The sequence below is a fragment of the Dermacentor variabilis genome, chromosome 10, assembly GCF_050947875.1.
Source record: "Dermacentor variabilis isolate Ectoservices chromosome 10, ASM5094787v1, whole genome shotgun sequence".
Classification (NCBI taxonomy): domain Eukaryota; kingdom Metazoa; phylum Arthropoda; class Arachnida; order Ixodida; family Ixodidae; genus Dermacentor; species Dermacentor variabilis.
Window position 1 is genome coordinate 91,039,995 of NC_134577.1, and position 13,340 is coordinate 91,053,334.

At 48.1% G+C, this 13,340-nt stretch overlaps 1 protein-coding gene across 1 annotated transcript in view; it reads left to right on the top strand.

Moving 5' to 3' along the window:
- Pgm1 (phosphoglucose mutase 1) overlaps positions 1–13,340 on the top strand; it is a 39,732-nt gene that overhangs the window by 11,556 nt on the left and 14,836 nt on the right. Inside the window, exons 2-4 of the mRNA XM_075673184.1 lie at positions 5,436–5,598; positions 7,888–8,075; positions 11,153–11,431. Coding sequence (XP_075529299.1) covers positions 5,436–5,598; positions 7,888–8,075; positions 11,153–11,431 — 630 coding nt within the window. The remainder of the gene's footprint in view (positions 1–5,435; positions 5,599–7,887; positions 8,076–11,152; positions 11,432–13,340) is intronic.

Here is a 13,340-nt window from a genome sequence, read left to right on the forward strand (position 1 = left end):
CACTGATATGTTAAGATACTCGACGTTAATAGACTACTCCGCCCTGCGACTAGTGTTGCTGTAAATCACATAGCTACCCGCAGTACACAGGCAGTAACCTGTGCTGTGCCTTCAAGAGCCAAGTACGCATATCGTGTACCGATACAACGAGGCTAGGAACTGTCAGGTTGCGTGGTCAGTGTCTCTTGGGACCAATGACAATGAGAGCTAAGTTTGTGAGCCACGGTGCACCGTTCTTCTTCTGTCTCTCGCTGATCCATTTCATAGAGTCGCGTGCGTCCGATGACTGGCGCTTGTTCGCGTCTGCAGTGCGCAGTGTTCGAAGTAGTGCCCGGGCTTGGATACACAGCAGACACTGGCCGCCCGCAGGGGGTCTCGGGAAGCCCCTCACGCCTTCGCGAGACGTTGAGAGCGTGAAAAGTGGATAACATTCAATCGAATTAAATTGGGTTTTTTTTTTTTTCAACAGGCTTCCTAAATTTAGACATGGTTTATTGTGAGCAAAGACAGTTCTGTGAGTGTAAGTGCATAGCTTGGAAACTAACTGAAACGATTGTGACGGTGTCAAGCCCCGTGCACATTGTTTAAAAGAAAATAAGTGGTACGATGCACAGGTTGGATGCTCAAAAGTTGGAACGCACGCTTTTTGCTCTTGCTCCCAAATTTAATGCGAGCAAATAACTGACAACTCGTCACATTGAATAAAAAAAACGGAGATACCCTACTTGCACCGCAGAACTAAAACACGTTATCAAAACGATGCGCCTCGCGACTCAAAGCGTTCCATGATCTAATTCATACCTTCCGAGCTAGTTATCATTCACTGCTACCGTGCATGCGGGCAGAAATACAGTAGCGACAACATTCCTGCTGCTTAATGCGCTGTTAGCAGTAAGACTCGGGCAGAAACGAAAGTAAGCTTAAGCCTTCATCAGTGTAACTTATTAAAGCGCCTGCCTAAACGAAAGTACACTCCGTATTATGGAAATCCCGCATTATAGTTAAAATATGTAAATGGAATGCAATGGTCTACCTACCGGGAAGGAAGAAGTGGTCCAGAGTAAAGTGTTTCGAACAAACCAGCCACCTTTTGTTTCCCCAATGCACGTTTCTCATTCATGTCGCTCTCCGATGCGCGTCGTCTTGCTTCTTTAAGAAAGCAGTGAAATGATACGTTGCTGTCTTTCCACCGCGATGATGCGTGTAATAGTACACAACAAAAGTCTTTCGACATCCGTCTTCTCTTTGTTCGGGCTTGTGCGCGGCGGCATCACGACGATTTGAAAACGAGGAGGCAACTTTTCAGCGCGCGCCGTAGTGTGAACAGTTCCGCTTCGTGGCTGAACCTGGATCGGCTAGTTCGCGGCGTGGCCACTAGTTGGCCAGCGCTCGGGTGGAATCGCGGATAGAATTGAGTGGCTTGTCCGGAATCCCGGTAAACGCAGGCAGGCGGGGCGTTTTGCGGGGTGGTGGGTGGATATCGAGGCGTAAACGTGAGATGATGATGATGATTATTATTATGATTATTATTATTATTTAATTGCATCCCCTTTGAAACGGAGCGATGACAAATAATCAGTTACCCTGCTAGCGGCCGGAGTGGTAGTGCCGCTTGGCGGCGGGAAGCTTAACCAGACAAACGCAGAGCTAATATTGCAGTAACCAAGTTCGCCGCTGCTGTAAATTTTCGGCAGAGGCGAGTTGTGGCACGACTATGGCGCCACCGATAATTTACGCCAGCAGCGAAGTAGAATATATTTTATCACTGAAATAACAGCGATGTGCTTGTCTGGCGTGAGCTGTGCGTGACCAGGTGGTTCCAGCACTCCGGCCGCTCAAGTGTGCGTCTCTGTTAACCCGGTAAAACGGTAAGAGGTTTGCGGCCTAACTAAAACTCTATTCCTTCCCTGCCTTCTTCCGTACCGGAGCTGAACGACGGCGCCGGACTTCGCCACGCTTACCGCAGCCACGGCTGGGATTGGGACGGCGGGAATGGGGAAGGGGGGAGGGTGTGCCGGACTCGAGGAAATGCGCGTTCCCCTCCCTAGTGCGCTCGGGAAGCAAATGTCTCGCGTCGCCACTTGACTCAGTGGAGAAGGCCAAATGTCCTGACTTCTGCGTTTTTTTTCTAATAAATAACAATAAATAGACCGGATTTCCTTTTTATATCCCTTGACACCTCGTTCGCACATTCTTCCGTTTTGTGTTTTGTTGCATCATCGTAAACATAAAGGCTTCTTTTTTTTTTTCTCTCGTGATTCTAGTTCCATTGTATGCCCTAAGTGTTTACAGTACCTCTATCCGTGTGGGTAGCCGTGTTAGCAAATTTTTTTTTTTTCAACTTTTTTGTACGTATACCGACTGCCGGCTCGGTCGTAGCCAGCCCCTATCCGTCCCAACTTCGTCCACTCGAAAGCTGGCTACCCTGCATACGAATTCTTTTTGAGTTGCACAGTATAGTATGCATTTGCCACTGCACCTCTAATTTCTGACTGACTTTAGCTTAGGGTCTTTGATGAAAAATGAAGATCGCAATCTAAGGATCTAAAAACTCGGGCGCGAGTGTTGGTAACTTTCCCTGAACAAAAGCTGCCCAAACATACAAAAATGCGGTAGCTTTATTATCGATGTAATCGAAGTCTCAGGCGGTCCCGACCCAAACGAATGCATCTTACACCGGAATGCTCGAGGCCTCCGAGCAGCGGCCTCCGCCTAGTACGAGGAGGGAACCGATCAGTGCGGCAGCCTGGACATTTTGGCCGTCCCGTTCACTTCGTTATAACGAGGGTTTACTGCACTCTGAAATCTCTGACGTCGTCTGACGTGCTGTGTCCCGGGCGCGAAATTCCAATAGGAAAACTTCGCTATTCTCACTGTCTGCCGACTGTCAACCTTTCTGTTTCCAATAAAAGCAAACCTTGTATTGAATAAACAGTTCACCAGACGAAACCATTGTGTCGCCAGATTTACAACGCCTTACAATACAAACGCGCGACGCACCACATGTGGCATTTTTCATCGCCGCTCTTACACATAAAGCGTTAAGACGTCGGACTTCGCTTACGCGTCGTGTTACAGGCCTGTTCACATTCTGCCGAAACGGACTGCCGGAATAGTGACGTCATCAGTTGGGAATCGAGCAGCTTCGCCGCCCTTCGAGACACTGAACAGCACGCCGTTCGATTCCGATAGCGACTTTAGAACTGTTTTTTTATTTTTAGCGCCAGAAATACCTCACGCAAGCATTTTCTTTTCATCGTTGATTTGTTGTACCTAGATCTACAGCACAAGACAAGCTCAACAGAATGAACTCAATTTCCCGAGGGCCTATAATAACCATGTTCGCCTAATAATCTCGTTCATCGGTGCGAAAATATGGAACTATTTACCTGTGAACATAATAAAGTCCCTGACAAAGTTTGTACCTTGCTTGAAAAAGTATTTCATATGTAAACAGTGTACCCTGTAACGTTATGAGCAGCAATAAACGCGTTTATACTTTACAGTGGGTTGTTAGTGCAAATATGTACATATTTTTCAATGAATCATATTGTGTAACGTATTTATCCTTAAACAAGAGCCAGGCATCCACTTGGCGTCGCCTGCAAACCAACTCGTTTCCAAGCCCGGTGTCGTGCAGCCTCTACTACCCGGGTCAGTACTCCAGCCAGTGTAAGCTATGTAAAGCCAGGGCTAATCTTAATCACATTCTGTGGGAATGCCCACAGGCTCCCTCTGAGGGAAGAATAAAGTCTTTAGAACAATGGGAGACCTTATTACTCAGCTCCGATCCGGAGATTCAACTGAAGACCGTCCAACTGGCCGAAATCGCCGCTAGGGTCCAAGGACTCCTGGCCGTCGTCTAGGTGGGAAGACTTAAAGCCTTCCCTACATCTGTTGGACAAGTAAAGTTTTACAATCCAATCCAATCCTGTGGATCCGCGGCTATCCAATGACTAAAGATGCAAATGCGTCTGTTACCACTTATTGCATGTTATTGCGTAGCATTCTTTGACTATGTACGTGAGTTTATTTTCTGCTCCTTTCCGTTCGTCCTTGCGTTTCGTGTCGCAAGAAACCCGTAACGCCATCGATGCTTTACTAGGTGAATTTCTGCGAATACACAAACTTCCGTACGCTTATACCGCCACCTACTTGTGGGCGCACCAAACTCCGACGCGAAATTCGTCAGCCAGCGTGGGAGCGACGGTTAATAAATATGTTTGCCTAAACTTCGCACTTCTGACTTCAAACGGCTTCGCGACTGTGTAAATTAATTGAATTGAATTATAGGGGTGTATGTCCCATAAACCACGATTGAATTACGAGACGCGCAGTAGCGGGGGGCTCCGGATTAATTTTCACGGCCAGGGTATCCTTAACGTGCCCCCAGAGCACTGGACGCGGTCATTTTTTGCATTTCGCGCCTATCGAAATGCGGCCGCCGCGGCCGGGATTCCATCCCGCGACCTCGGTACAAACTCATTCCTTTAGACACACTACTGTTTTATACATAATTCAATAAACACTATCAAAATTGTCCGACGGCAGGGTTCAGACACACGACTTCTAGTACAGAACCCTGATGTAGAAACCGCTACGCCGCAGACGCATGCATCGACAAGGCCGTAGAACACTCTTATGCATTCCTCGTGGGTTGCAAGCGAACGCGTTTCGATTCGGCCTTACCGAGGCGCAGTTATAACGCAGGCGAGAACCTGCGCGGACAGGGAAGGCCCGCTCTGTTCTTTCATCTGGCCGGCCCGGCTTGTTTCTTCCTTTCTGTGTTGCGCTGTAGCAGTTTTAGAATGCAATACCAGCTCGCCCAATACTCAATCCTAGCGAACGCCCGGATTAACGCAAGCAACGAGAGCATTGCGTCTGCAACAACAGGGACAAGCTTCGAAAGTGGACGCGTTGCAACGAAGGTGAGCGTGTCGGCGGGCAAATTATGCGAGGAATGCAGCTCTACAGGAACGTTGCCTTCCTTCACCAAACGCAGGATTGGCAGTAAAAAAAAAAAAGTTTACTGGGGAGAATCGTTCCAGTGTGCGTGGGATTCATTCATTCATTCATTCATTCATTCATTCATTCATTCATTCTTTATTTACATCATATTTTACAAAATACAAAAGCCTTACTGGACCCATAGCCATTGGCTAGTCCCGGGTCCGTAGTGAACTTAGGCTATAAAACGCAGCCGCTCATCTCTTAAAATACGGCAGTCTTGGCTTTCAGGGGCAACACAGCGTACGCTTCTTAAGTAATGATCGCAAAGAATGTTGCCCACTGTATGACAATTCCCCCGTAAGAAATTCCTGCCCATTTTTTTTTTTTTATGAAATAAACCTTTTATTCACATACAAGTGCGGATTATCGGTGCCGTCGCCGGTCTATGTACCCATACAGGTGTGCTACTCTCGTGCTCTGCGCAGGTTAAGCACATCGTGGTGGGTCAGAACACTATGTTCTCCACTCCGGCCGCGTCGTGCGTGATACGCAAGCGCAAGGCCCTGGGTGGCATCGTGCTCACCGCCAGCCACAACCCTGGAGGCATCGGCGCCGACTTCGGCATCAAGTACAACATCTCCAATGGAGGTAATATGCGTGCCTAAAAGCGCGAGAGTATATAGTATACCGATAACAAAGACTAAATCACCTTGGACCTATATATATATATATATATATATATATATATATATATATATATATATATATATATATATATATATATATATAATATGACCTTACCCCGGGCACATGCCCGATGTGGATACATATACGCACTTTATTAACTCTGAAATGCCCTAATACAGTCCACATCAAGATAAATTAGAACAGTCACCCTTATTATTTCTCACCGTATATATATAGAGTACATTTGTACAACAAACGATGAAGTGTTATTTGAGCAATAACTTACTTGGCGCAGTAATTAATTAGCGATAGGTTTGCTAAATTATATCCTGAAAAGTCGCTGCAGCGTATCAAAAACGCTACTATACTCCTATGGGCTATGCGTAATTTTCTTTGCTGAAATCATAATTTTGGGGGGCCGTCAAAACGATGTAGCATGTACGATGCTCCTATGCCCCGTTTTGCACTACATTATCAACGATGACCGAGTTTTTGATGCATCAAACTTGTAGCAGCAAATGTTGACAATCGCATTGTTTTTTTTAGATCACAGTCGTGTTTTCAGCAGGGACGTTGCTGTTGCCGATTTCCCCTGCTTGAGGAAATTGTCGGTACAGAGCATGTGTTGGTGGGCTAGTTGGTTAAGCATGATTACAAAGACGGCGCCGAATAAAACAACACACGAAGAAGGGGAACCTACGTGCTGTCGTGCTGTCTGCGCCTACGTGCTGCGCCTACGTGCTGTCTCGTGTTCCCCTTCTTCGTGTGTTGTTTTATTCGGCGCCGTCTTTGTAATCATTTCGGTACAGGCTTGCTCGAAGTATAACAAGCCCCTCTTGCATCCTCTCACCAACATGAGGGTTCCAATGGAAGGTTCGGAGACCAACGAGCGAATCTTTTCCGCGAACAGATATAATTTTTTTCGCAGATATTGACACAATGTTCGCAAATCGTAAAGCGAGCTCTAAATTCTTACGATAAATTCAGGAGAGTTGGCAGGTGTAGGTATGCGTGACATTGTACTGGTAGGCCGTGGGGTACCCTTCCAGAACGTTGCCTGCATTTTAATGCGTTAGCGTTGTAAAGATTACTCGAACAGGACCAAAACTCAAGTCGACGCGACTTAAAGCAGTTCAGGATACGTGTCGTCGCAAAGTGTTTGATGCGGTTATTAAACGCGGGCCGATCTTGGAAGCATTGCAATCAAATGCGTGGGTGTGCAGATGATGATACAAGTGCTCTGTATGTGTCGTCCCTAGGGATATTACGCTGTTGCTTCGTACAGATAGAAGCGTCCTTCGGCGATATCGGGGTTGAGAGCTATACGTATAGAGAAGGGAGCAGCGGAGCGGTGTCGCGATGATGTCAGTTTGACGTCACGGTTTCTTGCGCTAGCTTTAGCGCACTTTGGCCTAAAAGTAGTACTGACATGATATTTTGATATATGCCTGTTGTGCTCTCACTTTTGCTTGTTTTGTTTTGATACCGTCGTCTGCGTTCATTAATATGTGCACCGTCATAAGGGCACGGTTGTTTAGCGCCGTTTCGTATCGCTTGTTCTTTAGTCTATGTCGCTATAGCACGGGTTCAATGGTATAACTCCATTCAGATAGTGTAGTTCTGGTCCTGCACTCATGTGTTTACATGTGTATCTTAGAGTAACTCATTCGAATACCAGTAATTTTTTTTTTCAAATCGGATCGAATACGAAAATTTAAAAATAAAGTGCTTTGGGCATCGAATCACATACCGAGAGCTTCCTCATTTAAAAAATCCTAATTGATTAGATAAGTGCAAAATTTTGTGGGGATGACTTCCCCTTCATTATCTCAGCAAGCTATGCCGCTACCCTGCAGTAGTGTCTTCACTACTAAAGCGCAGTTTTTCGGTGTACGCTTGTTAAGGAATGACTGCGTACTTAAGATCGAGCACAATTAACCAGAGGCGTTTAATGCGGCCTTGCAGGGTGCTTTCACCGTTGATACACCAGTAACAGGGTATTTTTTTTCCCGCAGAATTCGGCCAGAGAACGAACATTCAAACATCTTGATTATTAAATTTTAGAATAGAATAGCAGAGACTGTTCGACTCGTATTCAGAAGCTCGCATTTTCGTACGCTCCTAAATAAAATCAAGATCATGCTCATCCCACACACTGTGGGAAAGCTAAGCTCCCGCGTCCGCTCCGCCGCTCACGTCATCGCCTGTGCCTCGCCCCCGCGGATCATCCGGGTTCTCGACGCGTCGCAGGTCCGGCGCCGGAGTCTGTGACGAGCGCCATCCACGTGGTGACCACGTGCATCCGCGAGTACCGCACCTGCCCCGACGTGTCGCCCGACCTGAGCCAGCTGGGCTTCCAGACCTTCGACATCGAGGGGCGACCTTTCACCGTGGAGGTCATCGACGTGGTCGCCGACTACGTCGAGCTCGTGCAGCAGGTACGCGCTTCCTCTTCCCGCGCTTCGGCGCATGCGTGCTTGCCGCACGGGCTCACACGCTTTAGTGCACACCAAGGAGCGGGACTGAAATTTGCACGAGTACTTCTTCACAGTTGTGTGCTTTCATTTATTTGGAGGAAGGGCGTTAGCGGATATAGCGGATAAAAAAGAACAAAAAGAAAAGTCGTTTCCTTTGAATTCTGTCAACCCGCCGCATGCAATGGCGCAGCACTGACGTGCGTCACGGTGAAGTCATTTTAAGGTGTCTGTGCCGTTCATCAGCACCGATAAGATGCCCAAAACTTGCTGGGTTAGAACTAAATTCAGTCCTCGGTTCGACGTCGTAGATTATGACTGTCAACATTTATGGCGCAACCTAGAATTTCTGGCGCTAGCTAGCTCACCTTTCCGCGACGCGATATTACCGGTTATTGCCCCTCACAGTTTTTAGATGCCATATAGCTGATGTATATTCTTTTTAAAATTTTTGTTCCATATTTGTGTTCCTGTCTGCACACACCGCTGTCATTTCTTGCACACCCACTTCTGCTATAGTGCTAACAGGCTGCAGAATCTGTAAATAAATAAATAAATAAATAAATAAATAAATAAATAAATAGGACATTGTCAAAATCTGTGACGTCATGGGTTAGCAAGTGCGGGAACAAAGCGGTGGCGTCGCGATCTGTCATTCGCTTGTGCGCCTTCCCCGACTATATTCCAACGTACCAAGCCTACGCTCATCGTAGACAAGCCTATTTGGTATTCCGAAACTTGTAATCTACAAATTGAGATGCCCTTCGTGTTTCACTTTAATGTTCTTTCAAGACGCGAAACTTCACCTCGGGAGTCATTGTCCTAGTATATGGGAATGGAGAGATTATTTTAGCTCCGCATTCAGTGAAACGATTTATAGGAACTTTCGATGCGCGTCGGAAATCAACACGGCGCCCACAATTATTCCAGAGCCTTCCACCGTAGCATTTCCGTAACGCCTGTGTTGATAAAGTAGGCAAAACTATGCGCCAAACGCACTAGCTAGGGAATCGACCAGCCAACACTGAAATAGCAGGCAACAACACTGTAGGCGTTCTCGCTATGTCCTCCCGGACTGCCCAGGAAAGCCGGTACGGCGGCTTTTGGAATGAGCGTGGGTTTCATGGGCTGTCCACAATCGAGTCACGGGCTTTCCGCAACGACAATTCGATGAGACCCACTACATCGCTGAACACACTAAAGGTAGAACTTCTGCATGTGCATAAATTAACGTGTTCTTCTTTTGTCGATATCGTTGCGACTCGAGGTTCGAAGACGCGGGTCCACCTTTCTCGTGGAGGAGTGAGATGAACGTGAGGCTGGGTCCGATATTCAGGACGTTGGGCAAACACGTATACATTTACACATGTACAAGAAAATGCAAAGTAAAACAGAGAAATTCAAAGAAATGCAGAAAAGTTGATTATAAAGCGGTAGTCGCCGATCACTCCCGTCGTCAGTAGCTCCTTTTGTGCCGTGTGTGATCTTTGTTTAGTCACTTCCTCCGATCCGGGGCTAGGGGGTCGATGACATCTGGTCCCACCAATCAGGAGGTAGGTCGCCCTTGTCGCCGACGCTGACGGTTCAATGAGGGTCATACTAAGCGGGTTATGCTAAGCGCATCTCTGGCTTCGATACGCCAGGTTGTGCTGCTGACAGGTGCAGCCGTATCATTGCTAATCGCTGAAACCTCTCATGAACGAGGCACTCCCGCGCTGGCCATAGCTCATCCGTGTCGAGAACCATCCTGACGAGGCCGTCGGCCCTTTCACCATAATCGTGCGAGCCATGACCGAGGGGCGTCGCGGGGCGAACGGCCGATCACAACATTGTGTAATGATCTATTCGTTTCCTTTTTACTATTCGTTTCCTTTTTACTCGTAGCTCTGAACGCGCTCATTGTGCTGTGTTTACATTTAAGTGTCCTTTGACTTTTACTGATTGCACATTGATGTGTTTATTTTGCAATAAATGCATTAGCAGTGCATTGACGTTACCCACCTTTTTTTGTAGTGCCACCGCTAGGATGGCTAGAATTCTTGCCACCCTACCACCACCGAGGAGGTGTATGAAGGCCAACTGCAACGAATATTTACTTTGTCTAGATTTGTTATATAGATGAGTAGTATATACTGTTGAATCAGTCTTGGCCAAAGCTGCAGCGCTGGTAATTGTCAAATTTTCTTGTTACCAGCAGACAACGCACACGTACACCTAGTGGTTAGCGGATATGACGCGAATCCTGGCACGTCGCCTCCGAGAGTTCTTTCTTCAGCGCGCCGCGAGCGCCGCCTTCTCTCAGAGGTCATGACCAAGAGCCGCATGTTCTGGGTCATGCGTCACTTCCGGCAAGCAGCAATAGCGTTCTTTGTTTCTTAAGCATCAGTATAAAGAAATGTATATTTTTGCGCGTTTTCGTTGACGCATCCACTCGTATTTGAAAAGCAATATTCTGCACGTAGGCCGCGCTTTATGTACACCATCCTAAGGCTAGGCTTTTGCGCAGACCCAAGTTTCGTTGCAGTTGATGTTTAAGGTAACGAAATCAGACTGGACGACTAGTCATCCAACCAGTCTACCTACCTACCCACCCGCCTGCTTATTGACCGACCTGCCGTTCGACCTACCTTTAGAAATCGGTAGATCACTCAAGCAATCGATCAACCAGTCAGTTGAAGACGCCAACTGACCCCGTCAACAGAATGCTCTTTTTTTTTTCTCTTCTCCTCGACTACGAATGCTCCTTCACCCGCCGTGGTTGCTCAGTGGCTATGGTGTTGGTCTGCTGAGCACGAGGTCGCGGGATCGAATCCCGGCCACGGCGGCCGCATTTCGATGGGGGCGAAATGCGAAAACACCCGTGTGCTTAGATTTGGGTGCACGTTAAAGAACCCCAGGTGGTCAAAATTTCCGGAGTCCTCCACTACGGCGTGCCTCATAATCAGAAAGTGGTTTTGGCACGTAAAACCCCAGATATTGTTATTACGAATGCTCCGAGCCGCAACGGCCCTCGAAGGAGACGCTCTTCCGCGGCTGCGCAGGTGTTCGACTTCGACGCCATCCGCAACCTGATCGTGGGCAGCGAGGCGCGGCCCCCGTTCCGGCTGCTCGTCAACAGCATGCACGGCGTGACGGGGCCCTACTGCCGGCGCATCTTCTCCGAGCTGCTGGGCGTGCCCCTGGAGAACATCCGCAACAGCGAGCCGCTCGTCGACTTCGGCGGCAAGCACCCGGACCCGAACCTGACGTACGCCAAGGAGATGGTGGACGAGATGCGCACGGGGCCCTTCGACATGGGCGCCGCCTTCGACGGAGACGGGGTATGCGCCTCCTCCTTTTTTTCTCTCGCCCTCGTTAATGGTCGAACCAGTTGCAGAGGGTTTTTCGTGCCGAGCCCGTGACGGGTGTGGAGCCGTGGTCGGTGTCGCGGAGGCACAGGCGCGTACATTTCTAACAATAAATTGAGTTAGACAGTCTATAGACTTTTTGCAGGCTGTTGTGCCTTTATGTGTCGTTATTTTGTCTATAAGTATATAAAGAGTAGACAAAAATTGGAGGACGCTTAAGCTTCGCCTTCAAGAGTGGAACGCGACAGCGTTGCCGTCGACCCGCCAAGGGGTGTAAGACAATGCGCTCAGACAGTGATCACTTACGAGGCGCCCCGCATCGGACTCTGCGCCCACCTATCACGCGGTGAGCGTCGAGCAACGCAGCGTTCGGCGCGGCAACGAAACGCGCGCCTGAACAAACGGAACGAAGCAAAGAACTCGGTGTCTCGGAGGGGGAAACGATCTACGCCAGCCAAACGTCGTGATCGGCACGGGCAGAGAGATAGATAGATAGTAATCTAAAGAAAGGAACGGCGCTTGATTCTGCAACCCGTGTGGGAGCACGGCGAAGCGTCGTCAGGGGAGAGGGAGTCGGGGACGCGAGGCGCCTGGCACCGGTCCGCGCACAGCCCCAATGCGCGCGCGGCGCGCCACCTGTCGGGGCAGCGCCGTACATTAAGAGGAGGGGGTCTATTGTTTGCCGCAAGATGGCTCTGCGTGTGTGGTAAGCGCAGAAGAAATGTAGCGGAAACGTACTTCGCTATTCGTGTAAATGCGACTTCTGTAAGTTACATGCTCATAATTACCGATATACACCGCAGTATAACTTTCTACGGCTCGTTTCTAAGGCAACACCGCATTCACTAGACGCGCTTTTGTACCGCTTTCAAGCATCGAACTCTTGGCTGAGTGGTAGCGTCTCCGTCTCACACTCCGGAGACCCTGGTTCGATTCCCACCCAGCCCATCTTGGAAGTTGCTTTTTATTTATGAAGTGCCTGCCATGATTTATCGCTCACGGCCAACTCCGCGGACGCCGACACCCGACGCCGACGACACCGGCTTTTCTGCGACACGAGCTCCTTAACGCTATCGCGTTAAAAGTCGTTGGATTGTTTCTCACTTGACTCCAGGTCTATAGATATTCTATAGAGAAAACTCGACGAAGTGTAAGGCCATAAGGCTGTATATTGTATATATTATATACGAAGGTCTGTAGACGTTCTATCGACTGTTCAAAGAAATGTTTGTAAATGATCGGATATAGCGGAGAGTATGCAAGTGCATTCTTTGTCAAAAGTATATGGACCACGTTGCGTGCTACTTCTAAGCTGAAACCAGGCTATTAGCCCCGGTGCGCCGGAGAATGAACAGAACTCTCTTGCACGCCATCTAGGTGTTTGTAGAGTGAGGATATGACCGTGGGAACTTCGCCGCACAGCCGATTGACATGAGGGCATCGAGTATCCCGGATACTTTTGGCAGAAACTGCTCCTTTTACGAATGTTTCTTGGAAGTTCTACGAAAAAAATAGTGTTCGCGAAAAAAAACTTGGCTCGGTCTCAGATCGTATCCTTGGAAGTCTTCCGATTGTGTAAGGACTAAAATGTCGAACCGAAAAGTTCTGAGGCTCGCTTAAGGTTCACGTGTCTGGATATTTTCCGGTGCGATTCAGGTAAACCTCCGGTGCAATAAAATATCATGGTTCGAACCAGTTCACACGGGTTCATAACGTTTCGGTATTAACGGGAATTATATGTGTTAGAAAAAAATGTCTTTCAGCCCCACCGCGAATTTATTTGAATGAAACATGGTTTATTTCTGCCCCTACGTGATGTCGACCGATGTACTCTCTGGTGTCTTATAAGATTACACAATAAATTGAATACACTGTGACTCGA